This window comes from Hipposideros armiger, unplaced genomic scaffold (genome assembly GCF_001890085.2).
Source record: "Hipposideros armiger isolate ML-2016 unplaced genomic scaffold, ASM189008v1 scaffold_391, whole genome shotgun sequence".
Lineage (NCBI taxonomy): Eukaryota > Metazoa > Chordata > Mammalia > Chiroptera > Hipposideridae > Hipposideros > Hipposideros armiger.
This window is the reverse complement of record NW_017731741.1, coordinates 978,886-1,003,113: the sequence shown is the minus strand read 5'-3', so window position 1 is coordinate 1,003,113 and position 24,228 is coordinate 978,886. Positions and strand designations below refer to the sequence as shown.

Sequence of the window (24,228 nt, the reverse complement as noted above, 5' to 3'; positions counted from 1 at the left end):
GTTATTGATGTTTAGTTTAATACTGTTGTGGTCAGAAAAGATACCTGGTATGATTTCAGTCTTTTAAAATTTGCTGAGACTTGTTTTGTGACCTAACGTATGATCTGCCCTACAGAATGTTCCATGTGTACTTAAGAGACTGTGTATTCTGGTGCTGTTGGATGGAATGTTCTGCATGTCTTTCAGGTCCATTTGGTGTAAAGTATAGTTCAAGTCCAATGTTTCCATATTGATTTCCTGTCTGAATGATCTATCCATTGTTGAAAGCAGAGTATTGAAGTCCCACACTATTATTATATTTCTGGCTATCATTCCCATGAGATCCTTTGATTTGCTTAATATATTGGGTTGTAAGAAAGGTCATGACGCAGTTTTGCAATGAAAAACATAGAAAAAATATGTCATGACTTTTCCAACAACCCAATATTTAGGTGCTCAGATGTCTTTGCCTCCAATCATCTGCCTTCCTGGGTCCACAACTTGATGGAAGGAGATGAGGGACTGAATGGACATGAGTGATGAGCTCCCGTGTGCTTTTCCCCAGTTAAGGGAGACAAGGAAGAAAATGAGTGGGACATTGGTAGCATGAGAATAGATGAGAACCAGCCCTTTTACAGTAAAATGAAAGATAGAATGATTAAACCTTGATAATCACTACCATCAAAGCAAAAGGCCATAAAATATTAACATCTAGTAATTTACTATCATAAGCCTAACTCTTTTCCTTCTTGAAGAGTTTCCTGTATTTTAAATTGCAGTGATAGCACTGAGATTAAAAAGAATGTTAGTGTTATAAGCTTATTTTAAATTAATTCCCAGCAATAGTAATTGCCTTTGTTTCCAAGGGAGTGCTGAGAGTTTATTAACAACCAACCTATGGGCAAAATATTTTAAAATTAGTGATCCTAAGTAGTTGTCTGGTAGGAGAATCTTGATTACCTGGGATTTGGTAGTGGAGGAGAAGCAAACACAGATTTGGTTGGTAAATTAACATCTGAGGCTCTAGGTGATGGGTATATGGACTTTAATAGTAGCAGTTGGCCTTGGATGAAAGACAAAAATTCCATGTAGAAATGGGAAACGTCCAGCATTTTAGGTAGAGTATTTTTAGATTGGGGCTTATGAACTACTTGTCAACCTGAAATCTTCAGGAATAGGCAGTCTTCCTGCTTCTTCCAATACCAAATGAAAAGCAAAGCCAATATCCTTGGATTTATAGATTCAGCTTACCAGATTGAAGGACACTTGCTCTTTTTAACTAACTGAACTGGATGGCCTCTGCATGCTGTTTCTATGGCAATGTGATCTCAGTGACCTCTCTTCTCTATTGTGGAATGTAGGTGATAAGAATGGAGGTGAGCCTGATGACGCTGAACTGGTAAGGCTCAGTAAGAGGCTGGTGGAGAATGCAGTGCTCAAGGCTGTCCAGCAGTATCTGGAAGAAACACAGAACAAAAACAAACCAGGGGATGGGAGCTCTATGAAAACTGAAGAGGCTGATAGGAATGGCACTGACTGTGACAACAACAGGAAGTGAAACCCAAATACAGGCAGGCCTCACTGCTCTGTGAGAAGCACCCCTACTCCCCTCTGCTGAGTCAGTGGACTAATTTGCACTGTGCTGTTTGAGTGTCTCTTGTCCAATCTGTGGAGATTGCCTAATACTTTTATGATTAATGTGTTTACATTTCGGAAATACAACAGAAGAGAAATGGAGTGCTGGGACTAGCAGAAGAAATTATGAAAGAATGGCCCAAGTTTCATTTGCCCTCGACCATGGCCAAGGGAGAGGGGACTTCAGGTTATGCTTCGTGGATTCAAATTAAAGGCCATGGAAGGGGCCTTGCCATAATTGGAATACTGCCATTTATATCGCTTAGCAGGGTCTTTGACTACTTTCTCTGAGTCCAAAACACAGTCACAGCTAACAAGTGCTAAATTTAAAATAATCACTTGAAATTATTATCCATATAGTTAGTCCATAATGTTTCATGTTTGTCTCATGTATGCTGTCGCTATGCAGTGATCTTTATTTACAGTAAATTTGTTTCAGGTAAATGATATATTTTTGGCAAAATGCAGCCTTTTCTATAATATGTGGAAAACATTTTAAAGGTTTCTTTTCTAACCCTCTTTTGATAAGTCAACTTACCACATTTAATGTTTTTCATTGACATTTGTATGTAAAATATATTATAAATTCTTTTTCTGTAGGCAAGAGACCTATTGGAATCCAGGACTTAATTAATGAAGCTTTGCACCGAGAAAGGATGGGTCTGAAGGCCAAAGTGAAACAGATAAAAGAACTTTTATTAAAGCCTGAGACTCAGGCCAAAATTAGGAGGGAGCTCTTTGAAGGAAGATCCATTAACAACAGTAATCAAGGAAATGATGTTGATTCCAGTGACACTTTGACATAAGTTCTGCATCACTATCATGGTACCATAGTTAATGAAATCTTTTCAGTTTATTAAATAGCTCTTTGGTAAATACCAAAGAAGTGCTCTGATAGTGTCTGCACAACAGAAAACTAACATTTGGTAAGGAATTAACAATTTCTTACCAAAGAAAACTGATTGTGCTCTGTTATTTTTTTAAGCTAAACTTTTCTGTTTTGGAATGTTTGTTTCTATAATATTGAGAGTTGTTTTGTTAAAAGGACTTCTGAATTAACTGTTGTAAAATGTTCCTGGGGTCCTCACAGATAAAATATACAAGCTGTGAAAAATCATTTATAGACAAAAAAATATACAATAGTTTAAGGGTCACTTGCCTCCTCTTACAAGACTTTTGTTGTATTGTCCACACGTGTCTATAGCTAGTGTTATTTTTAACGGAAATTTGAATGTTTATTGAACACTAGTACTTGAATGAACATTTATAAATGTAATTATTATAATCACTGGTTAAGAATGTTTTATAATATCCATATGTATTATTTTTTAATGATCAAAATGTAGTTTGCTTTTTTTATTTCTTAATGAATAAATGTTTGGTTTTTTTACTTTCTAGTTTTCTGAAGATAAACCCAGGTCTTGCTGTATCCCTTATAATCTGAATTTGTTTGCACTGGCTCATTTTTAAAGAAAATTCTTGAAAATTTTCCCCTTATGTGGTAATCATTGGTAACAGCCTTTTCTATGGTCATCATGAAATGGCTGCTACTAAAAGATCATGGTGGAGGGGGGAAATTATTGGAGATCAAATACATAATCATTTCAAATATAAAATCCAGTTTATTCATGGATTTTAGCTATTTTTTCACTGGGTAAATTATACTACATTTATTTATAAATGAGTTTTTGCTTTTTCATGCTTCTTAATAAATGTGTTGTTTTCCCTTGTTGCCTTTCCTCATTTTCTCTCTCGTGGAAGTTGATGGAATAATGACATCATAAAAAGGAGCTCTGATGTTTCACTCTTTCCTCACCTTGATGTTCTTATCCTTCATGCTGCGATAGCACAATCATCACAGCACCTTCAGCTTTAGACTTTTAAATCATTTCAAATCAGTAGAAAATCTAAATAGCATCTCATAAACTGCTAATAAGGTGTCACTGAAGTGACATTTGTAGCAAAGATGAAAGGAAACAGTAAAGCCCTCTTCCATTGAAAGGGGTTTCATGGGAACCGCTTACCATGAAAGCAGGACAGTTACCAGGAAGCAGGGATATTTTGGAGCTTGCCTTGTTTTTCAAATGAGGAAACAAACTCAAGGACATTGAGCGCCCTGTCCCAGCCACACTGTTATTAGGGAACTAGCCCTGAACTACCACCAGGGCTCCATATCAAAGTTCCAGAGCTATTTTCACTGTCCCATAATCTAAGTTAACAATATTTTAGGAGAGAGAGCACTTCGCAAAATACATGTATAAATATCTTTATTCTCAAGGAGCTAACAATTTGAAAGGCTCAGATAGTATTTTTTGTGTGCAATATAAAGGCTACATGTCTGTTACTTTAGTTAAAAATCATAGCTTCCATTTGTTAAATACTTTGCTGTATGCCAGGTAACATAGGCATATTATTACATCTCTTTAGTGACCCTACTGTGAAGTTACTAGTACTGTTTTACAGACAGGAGACTAAGAAACTGGTGTTCTAAATGGTTAAATAGGTATAAAGCTAAATGGCTATTTATAAAGCTAAATAAAAAGAAGGTCTAAATTTAAACTTGGATCCTGTTCTACTTCAAAGCTATAGTCTTTTCACAATGCACTTCCTTTCTCCACCAAGTACAATACATTTCACAAGTTTAGGATTTGTAACAAAGGGAAAGTCACTGTCTTTAGTCTAAGCCAGCTCCCCTGCAGCCTGGAAATTCTATGAACGTATATGAGAGCAGTCAGCTGATGTGATGGAACTGGAAATAAACAAACAAACCAAAACACCCAGATATCTCATTTAGGGATCAAAGGCTCTAATTCTAATCATTGAAATCTTCATTCATGCAGGCTTACAAAGACAATGGAAAGTATACAATAAAACAGATTTTATTCATGGTTCCATTTAAAAAACCTAATAAGACATTAATTTCCAAACATCTAAGTTTGGGATCTGAAATATTCAAAATGATCTTTTCCCCATTAGTTAGAGTCATAGAATAATTGCACGTTGGGTCATATAGCTAGAATACGAGTATGTTGTCCTACGTTGGTCACGTATGCTATGTAGCCTTGTCTTCTGACAGGAAGGCTACATGGTTGGAGAATGAGCCATGGTTTGGTCCAGGAGGCAGACAGTGGCCTCTAGATCTGGGTCCAACACTGACATGTGATTTTAAGCAAACCAATTCACTGTTTTGAGCCTCAGTTCCCAATCTACTATTTGAAACAGTTTAGCCAGGTCATTTCCAAGGATCTTAGACCCTTTGTGACAATACCAGGCTGCTGCTTGTGCTGATGCCACCAGGTCAACTCACGACCCAAGTATGAGGCCTTCTTAATTGGGCCACTCTAAGCATATCTGTTGTCAATAAGATGATTGGAAATCTAGGAGACTTTGCATTCTGTTTCGCTTGTGTTGGTTGTCACCATTGTGTAGGGAAACCCCAGTAGCACATACTCACATTTATAACTAGATTCCAACATTTTCAGTCGCTGGAAAACTACTAGATTCTATATGACTATTTTAAGCGATGTTAAAAAGTAATATTTTCAACAGCAGAAGATTTTTTCAGCTTTGAACTTGGTCATATTTTATAGAATCATAGATTATAATTGTATTGATCTACTTCTCAGTCTAGACTAACTATAGGCCTTTGAGATTTACTAGATTTATGTCTAGAGCATAATTAAGATTCACACTATTTACTCCAAAACCCCAAATGTTCCAGGCTTCCCAACAGCCATAAGTCCCCATAGGAGGTAATTCAAGCAGTTTTGACTTCATATTCTAGATATCATTTCAGACATATGATCAGTAAGGTATGTTGTACCTCTGTACTCGATCACAGATGCATACATCAGCTACCACGTTATGTAACAAATTAAGAATTTATTTCATTGTATAATTAAAGACAACACACCTATGGTATCTCCAAGCATAAATTAATGAATGGATAATCTATCATCCTCCATTGTTTTCATCCCTTTCAAACCTCATCTCTCTAGTAATTTTATCTTGAACAAATTGTAGATGTATTCCTGAATTCCAATTTTTCCAGGTAGAGATAATTCATATAAAAAAAGAAATAAACCCAGTGTACTTAAAAAAAAATAGTTTCCACGTCCTTAGGTGAATTTGATAGCAGCACACATGCTAACAAGACAAACCCCTGGATTATTTCATTCTCAGTAAAAATGAATATTACAGCAATTCACTCCACGTCAGTGAATTTAAAATTCTGACACCATCTACAACACTTCTTTCCTGGATTACTGTTTTTGGAAGAATAAGATGTGTTTATAAGGTAATTTGGGAGCTAAAGGAAGGTGCTATGATCATCTCTAGTGAAATATGCTCAAAACTACTTATTTGCGCCCATTAAATGTAACTGATAAATTCAGGCAATTTAAAATGATTTTAAAATGTAAACTGCAATATTTATTCCTCTGCATATCCCATCATTAGTCACTTATTAGAAGGCTGTGAAGCTCTGTTATAGGATCAAAGACAGAAATAACAAAACTGAGAAATCAGTTAATTGTTTCAAGTAAACTTATGTTTCTTTCCCTCTAGTGCTTCAAATTATTTCTGAAAAGCCACTATCCTATGACACTGCACTATATATTTATGTGTTATATTCTTGGACCCATCTGCTTGCAGTCCTGTCAACATAAGCAGCTCTATGGTATATGGCCTTAAGTAACCGTATAGCAAATTGGTTACAACACTTCAGATGACTGCCCACACTTTCTGCCAAAAAAACACATGAGCACAGTGTTGTCATGATTATGTCTTTGAACCAAAGTGCACTGTTTGCTTTTTTAAAAAACCACACATATGTTATCCATAATTTTTAAAAAAATCTTTTTTTTCATAAGCACTCATGTGGGATATATAAAGCTGTAGGGGGTAAGAGGACAAAGAAATAAGAGTCTTATAGTTGGCCAGTCATTACAATGCTGAGGAAAGAAATAGAAGTGATATGTATACACCAATCCAAAAAAATATCTGATAACAGTAATTGAGGTAGAGATAATTGAATACACAGCAATGGGAAGAGACTAAGTATATCTTTCTAAGATTCTGGAAGACAAATTTAGAAGTTATTTTTATCAGGTCCGTGCTTGTGAAGTGTCTTTACAGAAGGAAATGTGATGTAGGCTTTTAATGATTTCCTGGACATTTGTCACGCTTTGGTGACTGCCCAGCATCTTATGAACTCCCTTCCCATGTTTGGGGAACTTCCTACCTTGTGAACCTTGCTTCTCCAGGGTAGAAGTCCTGAGGTAGAGGCCAGGAACTCATGTTCTTAGCTTTGTGTGTCCCTGGGGTTCAGATATGTGACCTGGGCTCCATCAAGCAAGAGGGAGACCCTGCGTGGCATCAGTGCATCCTGGCGAGGATGACAGTAGTGGCCGAGGTGCTCTCTGGGGGTCCCACACCCTCTGTGGGTAGTACACATGGGCAGAGGGTAGTGCCAGCGAGGTTCCCCTTGAGAGCTCACAGTGCAGTGGGGCATTTTTCTTGCTGCTTGGCCACCCAGCCTGATTCTCTGGACCTTCTTAGTATTCTGTGGGCTGGCACTTATCCTTTACTATTTATAAAGTTCCTTTTCCACTTCAACTAAAGCCGGTTCTGTTTTTTGCAATTAAAAACCCTGACTAATACAGGCTACACTCCACTAAATCAGTGTTTCAACACAGGGCACGACTGGCATTTTGAATCGGACACTTCTCTGTAGTGTGGGATTGTTCTGTGCATAGTAGGAAGTTACCATTTCTGACCCCCAGCCACTACATGAAAGTAGCAGACTCCAGTTACTGTGACAACTAAATATACCTCCACACATTTCCTAACTCCCCTTCAGATGGGGGTAATATAACCCCCAGGTGGGCAGCACACTATTAAATCGTGCTCGCCTAGCATATTAGTTAAAAATGCTCCTTCTTGTGCCCACTGTTTCAAGAAGCAATTTCAGTCTTAAAGAGAACATGCTCACTGGGGCTCTGCACACACTCTATCAGCGACCTGGATAGAAACAGGAAAACAAAACCACTCACGTGTTTACGTGAGCTGGATCAAAACACCTAGTTAGTATATGTGGAAAATGGCCGGAAGGAACTGTTGTGATGGTAGTGATGTCATTGTTGAAAGAATTGTGCTTATAGGATTCTTTGGGCAGACTTAGAGCTTGGAAAGAGAAGATAACTTCTGAATTCTAAAAAATATGACTTATCAACATACGATTATTAGGTACTATAATAATAGGGCTATTTTGTTCATTTCATAAAAACATAAGTTACATACTTTACATTATAGGCTTAAGAGGAAAGTTTATAATAAACAGATGTAGGCATATTTTAATAAGAAACAGATATGTTGGAAATATAGAAATATTTTAATATATGAAAAATATTAATTTTCCCTGAGAGATATGGTAGAAAGAAATGAGAAAGAGCAGTTCCTTTAAGGTTCTACTGAAACCTGAAGAAAGGTGGCTGCCTGAGTTAAGTGACATATGGAAATGCAGAATAAGTTCACGGGTGCATTCAAAACAAAAGCATGTAATCAATAGACAAAAGAAAAAGAGCACATCACATTAACTATATAGATCGTGGAGGATTTACACTAGAAACGTTCAGAGTCTCGGATGCAGAGGATAAATGGAGTCACTGTGATGAACAAAGACAAGGTAGCAAGGGATGGGGGGCACGAACTGGGAAAAGGTGGGAATACACTCTTTTCAAGGGTAGAGGTGCAAGTGGTAAACACCAACAGCCAGTTATGAAAGGTGTCCAGACATCCTTAATGAGAGACCTTAAAATTATCCTGGTGAAGAAGATTATCTGTACGGAATAAAGTTTAAAGAGATGAAGAAACAAAAAACAAAGCTGTATTTGGATATTGTCCCCAGTCCTGTGTGTCCAACAAACTGGTCACAGCAAGATGACTGGCTGCATTGGGCCCCCATTGCCTGTGCCCAGGCCAGAGAAGAGCCTCAAACCTAGGCATGGGGTGGGGAGGGGGAAGAGTTGCATGCTGAGGAGGGATGTGGGCAGGAGCGTGTTCTCCATGCTGTCCTTGTCTTGATTTGGTTGGGGTATAGCTAGGAACCCTCCCTCCATTAAATTTGGGGAATCTGGGAGTAGAGCAATCCTTTGCCCAATTTCTGGTGGAAGTGCCAGAGACGTGGCCAGCCTAGGACAGAAGTGACCCTCTGCTGCTGTCCTGGAAGTCATCTGCAAGAGTAGAGATGGTGGTGTGGCTGTTTGGGCTTGAGCAGACAGAAGAGAGCCCATGCCCCACTGCCTGATGAGTTTTCTAAGGACTCAGGGTGCCGTGAGAACAGATCTTAATCCCAGAATGGACAAAAAATATAGTTCACAGAAAAAGATATAAAGTGGCCAAAATCATATATACAAATACATGAACCTCCCTAATAATTAAATAAAACAAGTTAAAACAATAATGAGGTCCTTTTTATTTTTATCTATCAAAGAATAAAGATTTAAAAGTTTGATAGTGGATGAACTTGGTAAAACTGTGTAAATCAGGAACTCTTGCATCCTTTTGATTGGCATATACATTGATAAACATTTTGGGAGTCAATTTTGTGAAATTTATGAAGATGAATGAACTGAAAGTGTTGACCCAGCGATGCATTTCACTTTAAATTTTTTTCTATAATTATATTTGCATGTGTTTGCAAAATTGCAAGCACTAGAATGTTCACAGTGCCATAGCTTATGGCAAACCAAAACAAAAGAAAATCACTGAAACTCAGTCAATAAAGGTCTGATAATAAGTTATGGTACATACCAATTATGTAACTGTTGAAAAGAATAAAGTGGATATAGTTATCTGTAAAGATCAGTAATTATATGAAACAAAATGCAAAGCACAGAATAATATGAACAATATGCTCCTATGCATAAGTGTGTCTTTCAGCGGGGTATGTATTTGTGTGTAGAGCATGTGTACATAGGGAAAGTTCTGGAAGGACACTGAGAAATTGTTGAAAATGCTTCCTGTGGAGAGTGACTGAGGGTCTGGAAGAACGTTGTGATTCACATTCCACCAGTGCACCCTGGGAAATGTAAGCAACTCTTAGACTAAGGGACTCAGCCAAAGTCAGGGACTAGGAAACTGGAAGACAGAGTCAGAACAGGGAAGCCTTTAAGAAAAATTCAGTCTCTGATATAGGATATAAATGGAGTCCCCGTGATAGACAAGGACAAGACAGTGGGGGATGAAGGGTAACTGGGAAGAGGTAGGAACACTCTGTTCTCAGGGGTAGAGATGCAGATACGTACTGTATTAAGGGTTGTGGAAGGTGTCCAGAGATCCTTAGTGAGAGACACACCAGGAGGAGAGAGTTTCTCCTCCTAAGGTTTACCTTAGGGATTTGCTATTAGTTCAGGATTTACAGGACTTGGTGTGTAAATGGAAAAGATGGTGTGAACACTCCTGTTCCCAGAAACACAGGAAAGCAGAAACTGCTCACCCAGAAGGGGTTTCAGGTAGGGGTGTTAGAAAGAGTGCAGACATCCATGGCATCATTTTTTTTTTAGCTGATTTTATTTTTTTCCAACTTTATTGAGGAATAATTGACAAATATAATTATACATATTTAAAGTGTACAATGTGGTGAGTTCACACACACACACACACACACACACATTGTAGAATGATTACCAAGATCAAAATAATTAGCACATCTATGACCTCATGTAGTTAACTCTTTTATTTTTTATTTTTTGGTGAGAATGCTTAAGATAACACTCAGAAAATTTCAGATATACAATATTGTATTATTAACTACAGTCACCATGCTGTACATTAGATCCTCAGAATTTATTCATCTTATAACTAAAAGCTTGTACCCTTTGATTTGCATCTTCCCATTTCCATCTTCCCCAGCTTCTGGCAACCATCATTCTATTCTCTATTTCTATGAAATCAGCTTTGAAAAATTACATTCCACATATAATTGATACCATACAGTATTTACAGTACTTTCTCTGTTTGGCTCATTTCACTTAGCTTAATGCCCCCCCCAGGTTTGTTTGTCATGGCATCATTGATACCCAGTTATAGTACAAACCACTTATCAAAGATACACAAGTAGTAAAAATTTCTTACAACTTCTGGTTATTCCTTCAAAAAAGGAAGAGTGGAGGAACAATTAAGAGAATTTGTGGTGAGCCATTCCTTTTTAGTATATGATAAAAAAAAATCTTGTTACTTATGTATCTTGCTAGTTGTGTAAAATAGTGGCCCCAAAGCTAGAGAAACAAAGTGAAAGGAAATGGAAAAATGAATGCTTAACATTAGCTATTAATTACTTTAGTTTGAGTTATATCACTTAAGTAAGAGGTTTAGGAAGATTAGGTTACCCAGAAGTAACAATATTGTAATGATGCTGGAAGTAAGAATGCTGTAACAACATTCTAATGATGCTGAAGTAATCACGCTGTAATGATGCTGATTAAGACTCTCAGTGGGAGGCTGAAAATCCAACATCAGGATTGAAGAGAACCTTGTCCAATTGGTACAAAACAGGCACTCAATTTCTAAACCATTTAAAATATTTCTATACAGAAAAACTCACTTTTTGGGTGTAGTTTTATAAGTGTTTACACATGCATGGGTTCTTGTAATCACCATAGATGATATACAGAATAACTTTAATATCCTGAAGAATACCTTCAAAAGGACTTTTGGTATTCCGACCCTCCCTCCACCTCGAACCCCCGGCAGCCACTTATCTGTTCTCTGCTCCTATACCCTTGCCTTTCCCAAAATGTCACATAAATGGAATCTTACAGTATGTACCCATTCGAGACTGAGGTCTTTCACTTATCATAATACACATTATTTTTTATTTTTAAAAGAATGTTTATCTTTGCTGAATACAAGATAAAGGAAGAAAACGGGAAAGACAGTTGCTGCAGAATTTACGTGGATAGCGCCTTGACGTCCTAAAAGTATGGAGAAGTAACGGAGACACTGCTGAAACACTGTTTTCCTTCACACATAACAAGAGTTTCAATTGTTTAAAGCGTTTGTATTCTGACTTGCCTTTTCTAGTTTGGGAATGTTCAAATATATGTCCTCTAGAGGCACAATGGAAGAAAACTCACTTCCTCATAGACTTCCCTTAGTCTCTGCATATGGAAACATAATGATTCAGTTTTTCATTATTTTTCTTTTAGCGAGTTGGGCATTTGAGTTTGTTCTATTGTTGGTGAGATAATCCTTAGCAGCCTATTTCCCTGTTGCTTGGAAAACTGCGGACTTTCATGCTGTCACAGGTTTATTCAGCACAGGCTGTGCTGCACAGCAGTTATTTGCAACACAAAATTGAGTTGGATCTATAGGAGGTGAGAAGAGCCATGGCTTGTATTTTACTGCCTGAGGGGAACTTCCAGTTTCTATCAATGTGCTCCCGCGTTCATTATAAGGAATACATTCTCTTTGCTGCTGACTTCTGCTCTTTCATATGATGGAAACTGTTATTTAGGGAGGGAGTTAATATTGTGCTCTGGAGTTCCCACAGAGGTGAACATATTTAGCAGATAGGGAGTTCAATACCTGCTGCGTAAATAGAAGCAGCAAACTCCATTTGCATATCCTTCACACACACACACACACAAACACACACACACACACACACACACACATACACACACACCCCTATAAGCATGTGGAGGTGGGGAGACATGGCTTTCAGAGAACAACCTACACTGCTAACGGGTCTGCTGTGCATTTTTAAGAGCTATGCTCCCATACAGAAGCAGATCTGTTGTGGGATATATAAGATGGACTAGAGCCTAGGGAATGGCTACATGAAAGCTTGCTTGATTTATTCAAATGGTTAATATGAGGCCATTTGAATTGACCAAGTTTGCCAATGGGCTCACTTGTGTTTCCTTTAAAATGTGTTACAGTTACAGATAAATTTGTTTCAGTATTAATTTTCTACTGCATTCCTATGAGGCTGATGGTGTTCTCTACTTGCTTATTAAAAACTTCATGATTGAAATTATGAATAGTTTGTGATCAAGAAGCCGAGTAATTCAATAGGCAAGCAGAGCATTGAAATATGTTGTGCTGGGCAGACTGGGAAACCCTTCACTGGTTTGTCTTTCACACTGATAGAAGATAACGTACTGTACTAAGGACTAAAATTTGAGTTGACCATGGTCTATACCTCACGGGCAAATCAAATTGACTGTCTGGGTTACCCTCTTTGAATTCAGGAATTTTATAATGAAGACCTATTTCGGATTGTATAGGTTTGGCTGTCATCCAAGCTGCGGTAAACGCTTCTCCTTTGAGTGGTCATCACACCTGGAGCACATGCTCTTATAATCATTGGCTTAATGCAGCTGTCTCTCCCCAGGTGTCTTGGAGGCCTTCAATGACAGGAACATTTTCTTTGTATGCAAAGGATCTCAATAAATGTTTTTGAATAAAAGTTTACATATTGAGAATTATAGTTTTACTGAGACTCAGTCTTCTCCTGCTCTTTCTGTTACTCCATAGTTAATGAACGTCATTAATCATTCTCAGGTCACAGCATCAACATGACCTTGTCCTTGGGAACAACCACTCATCCAGGATGAATAAATTTCAGTGAGTAGTTTTTTTCCTTCTTTCTTAGGATTTCCTCTTTTCTATGTCTCACTCACCTGCAGATCTTTGAATTCTAAGCTTATTTACATCCCGAAGTATGCAAATTGCCTGTTCCTCACTCATTTGACTTCCAAGTTTGTGGAGGACTAGACAACATGTCACACAACATCATATCCTCCATAGAAACGAAATGATGAAAGAATGATTGTGGTGAGATGCCGAAGGTCACACAGAAAGACCAGAGTGAAGACACACCGATGCTGTTCAGCTTAATAGCAAAAGCTTGAAACGAAAAATTCCAACAAATGGTAACAAAGAGCGAAATTTAGACCTCTTGTCTTGTGGATGACATCTGGCTGATTCCATATTTGGAATGATATTTCCATACAGAATTGAAGTTTGATCAAGTTTTAAATCAAAGCAGTTACTACGAATGCAATGTGTGTGCTGGTATCCAGCCCCAGGGGTCTGTCACGGAAATACCACCATCATGTATCTGCATGTTGGCACCAACCCTAGAGGGGCAGCTGGGTTCTAGCTTCAACTCTGCCACCCAATGTCTCTCAGATCCTAAGTAACATTTCCAGACTTCAGTATTCTCCACAGCTGACCAATAATGTTTGTGTGGAGTGTGAGTGGTATTAGATGGCTTCTAGGGATTTTTTAACTGTAGGGTTTTTTTTACCTTATACTGCCATGTACAATCACCATTCTCTTTTCAATTGGTCAAACACCTTTTTTCTTTTTCTTTTTTTTTTTTCAGATTTCATGTGCAATTAAGGTGGTGGGTTTGCAGAAAGTGAAGAGTTGTGAACAAAGAAGGTGTTTAAAGAATTACTGCTATAATAATGACTCCTGCTACAAGTGCTATAACTTAAAATGTTTGTTCAATACATATATATTGAATGCCTTATGTGCTAGGTCCTGGGGATTTGGGATGGACAAAAAAGTTATGCATAAAAACTTAGAAGTTATTCATAAGTCCCGTTAGTATGGGGTAATTCAAGGAAGGAAGCAAGTATGAAATCTAGACCTGGAGAAACTGAAAGAAGCTCGTGTGATTGGGATATGGAGAGTGAGGGGGATGGTTGTGTAGGATGTGGCTGAGGGACTGATCATTGCCTAAAGGACAATTAAGGTGCGATCTGAAACTGTCCTTTGGGCTCAGCAACATTGTTGAGCTTGAGTGAGGACCCTTTGGAGGAGCGGTGGGGTGGCAGCCACAGCAGAGCCGGTGAAGGACTGTCCAGGAGATGAGGCCACAGATGTGGTGAGAATGGGTACCATTTTGAGAAATTTGTTTATGAAAAGGAGGAGGGAGAGAGGGAAATAGATGGGGAGGAAATTAGTTGATTTTTTGGTTGTTGTTTTTTAATGAGAAAAGACAGAATGAAGGAACAGCCATTGAAGACATGGAGAAAAGGGATGGGATTCTCCATAGTTAAGGTGCTAGTTGTGGAAAAGAATACGGAGCACCCACGGGAGAGCTGGCCTTAGGCGCAGGCTCTTCAATTGTGAAGCTTGGCCAGATGAGGGAGATGGGGATTCTGAGGTTTTCTTAATGGATCCCTAAAGAAATGGGTTCCATAAATGCCAAGGTGACAGACTGTATAACTCACCAAACCAACTGAGAACTGTGAGATTATGCCAGAGACCCTCTGAGTCTGTAGTACTGCAAGGGATGTTGGGAAATATAAATGTGATACTCTGAGAAGCTGGAATCATTGTTAACATAGTTTGTCTTCTGCAGAATATAAAATGTTTTGTTATTAGTCTTTACTAGTCTGAAGACGAATAAACTGTGGGTAGAGTTTGCAGATGCAGATATTGATTATGTTGTGTCAAACCAACAAAACTGCCAAAACTCAGGTAATTTGTAATGGGGGCTACCAGCCCAGGGATTACAGGTTTGTATCTTGTGGTGAGTTGAAGAAGGTGTAATGAGTTTTTCCACAATGTTCCCCATTTCTACCAGATGCTCCCTTTCTACGCAACCCACCTAATATCCCTTTTCCAGGGTTGTTCTTTCCTGATACCTTTGGATACATGTCTCTGGTGGGCACTGCTTGCCCATGTCCTTGGGCCAATACATTTGACCTCAATTCATCTTATTCACAGATCTAGCCAAGTCTGTGCTAAGGCATAAAAAGACTCTTCAGTGAACTGGATAATCTTGTTTGCTATTACTATTGAGTTATAAAATGTTAAAGAGGCAGAATTTTCTGTCAACAGAGAACCTTCCAAAAGATATCACAGGGCCTTAGCAACCTCTACGTCTATTATAGGCATATCTTTTCTATAATGATTCCATTACCAAGACTGAATTGGCAGCAGGATTTCCTCAGGGACTGGGTGATGCTGAAGATAATCTCTGACCTGTCCTCAGAAGGCTTTCAAGGTCTTCCAAATGGTTTCGTGCTTCTCCCCACCGACCTCTTAAGTCATGTTTGAAGCCTGGATTCTATTAGGTTGACCAGGCACTTGATATGAAATCTTGCACCAGGCACACAGTTAATATAATTTCTTTTACTCAGAATTCTAATATCTGTCCAACCTGCTTATCAATTCTCTTTTTCAAGATTTGGCATTAATCTTGAAAAAACAAGTTAGGATGTCCCGCTTCTCTGAGTAATTTACACTGTATTTACCAAGGAAAGCAATTGTTTTTCTATTTCCTTTGAATATCTTCTGAAAAATTTGACAATATGTTCCTCCATAGGACACCACAATTACATGAATAAGTGAGTCACCAAACACTTACCATGTACTATATAGATTTTAATATATCTTAGCCCAGACACAAAAGGATTAGCACTAGGACTTGGCACCACATTTAGGATTTTTTCCATGCTACAGTAATTAACAAATGACAGTGAAAGTATGGCCACCCGTATTTCCCAATTCCTATGCTGCTTTCTTCACCATAGCACAAGACAACATTGGCTTTTTATAGCAAAATATAACTCCTTTAAAGATAATCTTCCCAGTTGTTTTTTCTCATAATCATAAAAGAAAAATAAAATATCTGTAAACCCATCAGACTACATTTAAATGTAAAGGCTTAATTTTTTTTTAAACAATAAGAAATCTGAAAGCGTTCTGATATTTTTTCCTTCTATGTTCCTCCCCCACCTCAATTCACTTTTTAAATTGAAATATAATTTATATACTATAAAATTCACCCATGTAAAGGCATAATTTAGGTCTTTACATTTTAACCAAAATGAAAATGAGTTAGAAAGTAGAATCACTTATTTTGATTTTTTAAAACATTGAATGAAACATGAATATGGAATAAATTGAGAAAGATTTCCATATTCCCCCAAAGACCTTGAAACGTGATAGACTTATAGGTGTATTGCTTCTTACTTTCAAGGATCAGTTAGTTCTCATGTTATAGAAAGGATGTTGAAATAGAGGAAAAGGTTAAAGATTGCTTATTTAATTTTATGAAATAAATTCTAATATCAAATATATACAGACAAGATGCCATAGGCCAATTTCACTTATATATATTTATACACACACATGGTATATATAATTATAAACAAAAGGTCAGGTAGAATTTAGTAGTATGTACACTAATAACCTACCATGTACAATGAGGTTTATTTTAGACAAAGGAAGTCTCGACATTATTATTTCTGGATGGCATTATCACACACATCAAACACTGTCATACACAGACAACTAAAAAGACTCAACAGAAAAAATTTAGGAATCAATTTTAAAGTTCAAAAAACTAGCAAAATACATGAAAATCACACCAAAAAATCAACCTTTATCCTAAAAATGAGTTTTAATATAATAAAAAAAGGGAAGTGACACTCACAATTGACACCAATATTTAAACTACCCACCAAAGAACTTTAATGAAAAATGATCTATAGGATTCATAGTATTCATAAGGTAAACCCCAAAGTAGTAGTTTGGGAGAAGTGCAGACATCCCAGTAATGAGTACAGGGATGGGGTGGAGTGGAGAACTTCCTTAACATGAATATATAAGCGGTACAGAAGCAAATTTTTTCTAGGGGTCACTTCAAGTATTCAGCAGGGCATTCCAAAGTTGTAATCATGCCTACGGGTAATCTGATGAAAGCAATCTACGAGCCAGTAATATATCTTAGATCTTTGGCTATCTGATGGCCTCGCTTGATTTCAAGACCGATTAAGACAGAAATAGCACAGAATTGGCCTGGGATGAATGGTTGTTGGGGTTAGGTGATCTATACAGGAGGTTCATTATACTATTTTGTCTACTCTTTATGTTTGAAATTATAATAAAATCTTAAACAGACAAGCATAAAAAAGCAGTTCCTAATATAGGCTCAACTAACCCATAGGGAGATTTCAGTGGCTCAGTAACCCTCCTGAAATTATGTATGTATGAGCATATGTTCAGTTTTTGAAGGGAGGAGAGTCAACACTCTGATCAGATTCTTAGGATGCTATTTTGCCAAAGCAAGAGCAATTGGAGTAAAGTGCTTTCCTAACTTTCAGTTAGTCCTTCATGAGGATTATTTTTTGCAAATTATGTTTATCATAGAAATTGGGAGATAGGCATTTTAAGGTTATGATCTGTTGCACAGACTCTGGAAGTACAAATGGGACTTGCCAAACCATGAGTACCCTTGAAATCACTGTGATAGAAGAATTTGTGATTGAGGAACTTAAGACCTATGAGAAAACAGAGTTAGGGGGAACTGAAGATACAAATGATTTTGTGAAAGCTGTGATAACATGCTATAAACTTATTAAAACAACACAATTGAGGCAACATGTTAAATAAAGCAAGTGAAAGTGACATTTTATAAATCTTAAAAGAGTAAGAATGAGCATTATAAAATGTATTTCCATTTACTATTTCTAACTGGAGAAATGTATTAATCATGCCCCACTGAGATGCTTTCAAAATCATTTGCTTGACTGCTGATAATCTGCATTCTAAAGAGCTCTCCCCCTCTGCCTCCCACTGCCTAGTTTGTCTCATTCTTGGTCCAAATGATCAAGACCTTTTACATTTTGTCACTAGAAATTGTTGATTCCCACCTCCCAAGCCCACAATGTTCTAGAGACAAATAGAGGGAAATAACACTTCTTAACAATGTTTCAATACACACTCTTAGAAATGACTCAGTCCTGTGATGATTTTTTTTCTCAACTTCCAATATGTTACATACTTGTATAGTTTCATTAGAAAGCTTCTACTCTGTGGTCCACTTTGTCTCCTTTCCTTTGATAAGTAAATTATTTTTTAATTAATAAGCAAAAGTCCCAAAGTACAGCTGTGATGATGGTGATAGCTAATGATTACTCTTTGTCAGGCACTTTTCTAAGTGCTGTGCATGTATTAACACGTGCACTTCTCACATCAACCCTAGGAAGTAGCGTCGGAAAAACCATCAGAAACTTAGAAATAGGTAAAAAGGGATAAGTGGGTATCTTTCTAGGGCTTTGCTGGGTTTTACAATTTTGATTTTCTACTGCCTGACAGACTATTTTACAACTCACTAGAGGCAGAGGTTAACTTGTGTTTGTTTTGAGATACAAATAATTTCTATTGGTTTGGTGGGTTGGGGGTGGGGGGCTTGTGATAACCCCAAAGGTTTCTGGTTCATTGTCCTCTTGAACATTAATCAATTTTGTTTTTAAACCAACAGTCTCATCTAAAGATTCATTTATTAAATTGCCTGTAAATGCCCACCTTCTCAAATGTCCTTTGGACCAGTTTTAACATCTTACCATTCCCTCGTTAACTAATGAGTTAAATAAAACCTTTGACAGGTTCATTTTTATAACCTTTTGAATATCACACTTTAACACTTGGCATATTGCATTATAACTTTTAATGGCTGTGTATTATTCTATTGTGTGGACCAAAATCAATTTACTCAACTAATTCCCCTGTTGTAGGATATTGAGTTTGCTTCTAATATTTTTCCTTTTTAAGAAAAAAAAATACTATATTAAATATTTTGTGGCTCAACATTCACATTGTGTTCAATTATAACAGTACAAATGAGATTTCTGGGTCAAAGCTATTCACATTTGAAAGACTTGTGGAGGACTGCTCAGTTGTTCTCCAGGAAGTTCATCCAGTTTATGCTTAAACAAAATATGAGAATACCCACTGGCATTCCTCAGACCCCCTTCCCCACAATGAGTCCCCAAAGAAGTGACTCATACATGTACTATAAAAGGAGGAATTGATGAAAATGTAGAACAAAATTTTTTAGGAAAGAGAACTTAGAGTTGGTGATAATTTGCTGCATTACATATTAAAGACAGATTATATAATTTGAAAATCAACTGAGAAGAAGGGTTGACAATATTGAAGTTATTTCCTATCTAATCTAACTAAAATGCCTGGATAGGTGGCTAATTCTGCTTTGTGTAACGATAGGGCAATGGATTATTTGCAGACAAAACCCAATTCTTTTCCTCCCTCTCTCCTTCCCTTGATCCTTCCCTCACTTCTTCCTTTTCTCTCTTGTCCCTCCTTTCCTCTCCCCCCGCCCCCCCTTCTTCCTTATCATATCTGAATGCTTTACAAAACATAAAAGCTAATTAAAGCCACACATTTTTATGTCATAAAGTGTGACAATACTACTTTCAGCGTGGAAAATGTTCACAGTATTTATTATGAACTCCTCCTAACTATGGCCTTGCACAAATCAATAACCCAGAGAGCACCTAGTTTTAAGCAATGTTGTTTCCTTTATATAACCATTATCTATTTTTTATAATGAAAGTTCAAACATATTTCCTGAAGTTAAATAAAAAAGAAAAACGCTAAATAAATTTTTAAAATTTTGGTAAATGCATGTTATTATATATATATATATATATATATATATATATATATATATAATGGTAATTTCCTTTATCTTATACAGCAAGAACTTTTCAAGGCATTGAAAGTGTAAATTCTTTAAAACTGGTGATTTCTTAAAGCTAACTATGAGAACCAGTTCCGTGACATTGTTGTTACTACTAATAGTTTTGCAAACTGTCAGTGCTTTATGAATATTTATTTTAATATTTAAAGAGATGTCACTAAGTGCAGAAAAAGAGTGGGTTGCTGGAAATCTATTTAGTCTAAAAGAACTAAGAGGTTTCTTAGTTCTGTGTTTTCTTCTTTCTTACCAAAGAAATGCTAATAGAGTGAAAGCATTGACAATTTGTCTTGAACACAGCTTCCCATTCAGGCCCAGCGTGATCTCATAATAGAAGGGAAATATAGATATATATGTTTATATCTATTTTACATACATATATATAAATGTGTGTGTGAGTGTGTGTGTGTGTGTGTGTGTGTGTGTGTGTGTTAGAGTAAACTCATTAATACACTTAAGCTTGAGCATGAACAAACCTGAGTCTGCTGGTAAATTAGGCAGCCTTTGCCTCAGTCTCTGGGGCTCCCCATGGAGGTGAGAAGTACAGAGAGAGGAAGAGAGAAGAAGATAAACCAGCTATTGATGGCTGAAAAATCCCAGAGTCCAAGGAGCAGTGCTCCATCTCACCAAATCTTTAACCTGATAATCAGACCTGGGTTTAAAAAAAAAAAAAACATGCTTGTTATGCTATTCCCGGAACTGCATGTTATTCTTTTGTGTGTTTACTGAATTTCCGCTTAAAGCACTTAGCTCTTTCTGGTTCTTAAACATGTCCCAGGTCTTCATAACCATTAAGATGAAAAACAACAAAAAGTTTCCAAAGTCGTTGACTTCAGTGCTCAAATACCCAGATGTGGGGGGATGTTTACCAGAAAATTTCCCTAATGAACTAGATTGCTTTGGCACAGGTTATGGGTGTTGTTAAAAAGGCCTTCTTGGAAATTAGTTCAAGAATATCCTCTTTGGCCAAAGGGCCAGACTTCAGGTCTGAGATCTTAAAGATTTATTTTTAATTGAGACATTTTCAAGACAAAAAGACAAGTCTGGTCAGAAATGTAAACTGAGTCCGGAACGAGGCTGAAATGGAAGAGAGTTTGAAGGGTTGAGCCTTCTGACACTACAAAACAGAGTTTTAGGACACGTGAGTGTAGCTATAATGCATCTAACAGATTAGGTAAGTGACTAAACATGCATTGAGCTTGAGAATTCATAATTTCCCCAACAACTCCAATTGCAAGTATTCTGCATACCTAAACTCTCATGAAAAACATTTTAACTGAAGAAAGGGGCCACAGTATAATGACTTTCCCAAGCATCTCTGTCTAATCTCATTGAGGAAATCCATTTTTTTGAAGTTCAGCCTTCACAGGAATCTGCCTGATGTGCTGCTCCTTGCTTCTCGCCTCCAAAGACCAGCCCTGTGTGCCAGCGCTTGGGTAGCGGCTGCGAATCAGGTACAGCAGGCCGTGGGGGGCCCAGAAAAATCCTGCTGCTGCCACAATTTGGGGCATCTTGAGTGTGCTGTTGTAGTTAGCACCAGCCTAAAGCAGGTTGTAGGAGAGCCTCCAGAAGAGAGACTTTAGTGGAGACAATGGGCCAACCCAGAAGGATTTCCTGAAGGATTTCCCTGAAGGGGATTATGTATAACGAGTGTGTGCCCTGGCGATACTGGAAAAATAGTTATTCGTTCTAGGATTAGGTTAGAGCGGGATATGCCTCTGAGAGAGAGGTGATAAAAGTTGAGATGGCTTGTCTCAAAACAAGTGTCTGAGTATGTTTTCTCCTAGGTCAGGCATCAGATTTAACTTTACCCCTAGGCAGTTAGACAATTACTTAAATTCATGGTTGCCTTACACTATCCTGCCTTTCTGGTAATAAACAAGTGTGAAGGATGGAACAATGGAAGATATGTGGTACTTTTCAGATTGGAGTGATGGAGACGAGGACTGTGGCTGAGAGAGTGTAGTCAAGAGTCCTTGGGAGTCACAGGAAAGCACTCCAGGTCAATGCCAGCAGGGGAAGGAGTGTCCCCAGACAAGGACCGATGGAGGCAGCAAAGCATCTTGGGTAACATGAACTGGAAATAGCTATCACCTCTAGGCCCTTCTCCAAATGTCTTCTCTTCAACCATTTAAGGTCTGATGTGACAGTCAGCAGAAAATGCCAAAGGTGTTTCCTTGTGGAGGGTTGGATCCAGAGGACATTCAGGGAGCTCTCTAGAAAAATGTAATATTAAAAAAGGTCTGGGATCCATTGTTTGCAAAACATGTTACTTCAGATACTGCAAGTTATGGTTCCAAAGTACCAACGCTCAGGATTGGAGTGGCTTTCTGAATAGAAGTACCCTTCCTTTTGACAAATTCTTCACCAAACCTAATTTGATTTTTGTACATGTTCCTTGTGTTCTTTTCATTTCTCAGAAACCAATTTCAGAGGTAAACAGTTATCTGTCCACTTTTCTAGATTAAACAAATCTAATATAATTGTATAATTCTTCACTATTTCCCAATTACTCTTATTCTTATGCCTCAAATTGCAAAGGAGCACATTTATCCATGACATTAGTTTGTTGATGTACAGCCTAGGCAACTTATTTTCCAAATAAATTGACATTTGTATTCTTTTAATGTGATACCAAAATGTAAGTAATATTAATCATGGAAATATTTTAAGCACATGGATTTATTTCCAACTTCCTTTTGTCCTTGTTACTTCTTATGCTATTTGATTCTGAAGTTTCTCAGATTGTTGCAGACGCTAAGGAAAGTCTTTTCAGATTTAATTTAAGTATTTTTTATGATAATTTCTAATCCTGGTCAGAAATATCAGATGATGAAATATATAGTTTTTAAGACCTGTCATCAGTGTGAATGTGAAGACCAATGGCTACATCTTTTATACCAGTTCAAAACAAGCACTAATAAAGTTAGCTTTAAAATGTATTTTATTATCTATAAACTCCTAAGGTTTGAAAATAGCTGTTAAAATTGTTAGGTGGATTGCACAGCTGAATGCCAACAAAAACAATAATAGTTCTGTGTCCTAGGAGTTGAAATAAGCTCTTTGCATGCATTCTCTCATTCAGTCCTCACAAAATATTGTGAGGTGGAAATTACAGATAAGGAAAACTGAAGCTTAGAGGTTAAGGGATTTATCCAAATCACACAGCTACTTAGCAGCTGATTCAAGGTTTGAAACCAGATTTCTGATACCAATGCCTTATATTTCCAGAAAGTCTCCTTAGCCAGATTTAGAATAATAAACATATAAATATAGTCATATGTTTCCTTAAGATTGATTAAATTTCATCATTTGATTTTTAAAATGTTTTAATTTCCTAATTTAAAATGTTGCCCATGTGAATAACCATATATGAGGATGTTTACCATTAAGAAAATAGGCTACTAGATGGTGCAAGTACTCAACTTGATATCCATAAGTTTTTATAGAAGTTCATCAACTTGTCATTGAAATATACTTAAATTCTAATTTGTGGTTGTGACAACATGATTAGAAACTGAAGCTACACTTGTGTTTACTTGCCATAAAATTCTTTTTCTTTCCTCTTGGTTAATATTCCAAACATGTATAACCAATGAACGTGGCCTAGGTTTTTTTTTTTTTCTTAATTGGTATTCACTTCAGAAACTTGAATCCACAGGTAGAAGCAGTGTATAACCAGAGACTTACAAGTAAACACAGATAATACATGCAAATTTCTGTTTGCAAAGTTCACATGTGCAGGCACATGAATTAGAAGCGTGCATCTAGATTAGACCTTATGGCTTGTCACTTGAATCCTGTAGCTGTCATACATCTGGAATAAGCAACATTTGATTTTTGAAATGTGTAAACCATCTTCTCATATTTTCAAGATGTTAATTTTACATTTCTGCATTGTTAGAAACAGTTTGGCCATACTATATAATTTTTTTTTTAAAGATTTTTATTGGGGAATTGGGGGATGGGAACAGTGCTGGGGAATTGGGGGAAGGGGAACAGACAAGTTGCTGTTGTTTTGTTCTTCAGTCTAGTTGTGGAGGACGTTGCTTCACTGGCCCAAGTTGGCACCATCATTGTGCTCT

The 24,228-nt window shown here is 37.2% G+C and overlaps 1 protein-coding gene across 9 annotated transcripts in view; it reads left to right on the top strand.

The window, feature by feature from the left end:
• Window positions 1-15,092, top strand: part of AKAP7 (A-kinase anchoring protein 7) — a 122,081-nt gene extending 106,989 nt beyond the window's left edge. For 4 of the 9 annotated variants that reach the window (XM_019663506.1, XM_019663500.1, XM_019663502.1 and 1 more), the window contains one exon: window positions 2,215-3,343. In XM_019663506.1, coding sequence (XP_019519051.1) covers window positions 2,215-2,420 — 206 coding nt within the window. In that variant the 3' untranslated portion in view covers window positions 2,421-3,343. Of the gene's footprint in view, window positions 1-1,340; window positions 3,344-13,182; window positions 13,246-14,008 lie in introns of those variants that run through there. The other 5 variants (XM_019663501.1, XM_019663504.1, XM_019663505.1 and 2 more) reach the window with 3 other exon arrangements.
• The last annotated feature ends 9,136 nt before the right edge of the window (window positions 15,093-24,228 follow it).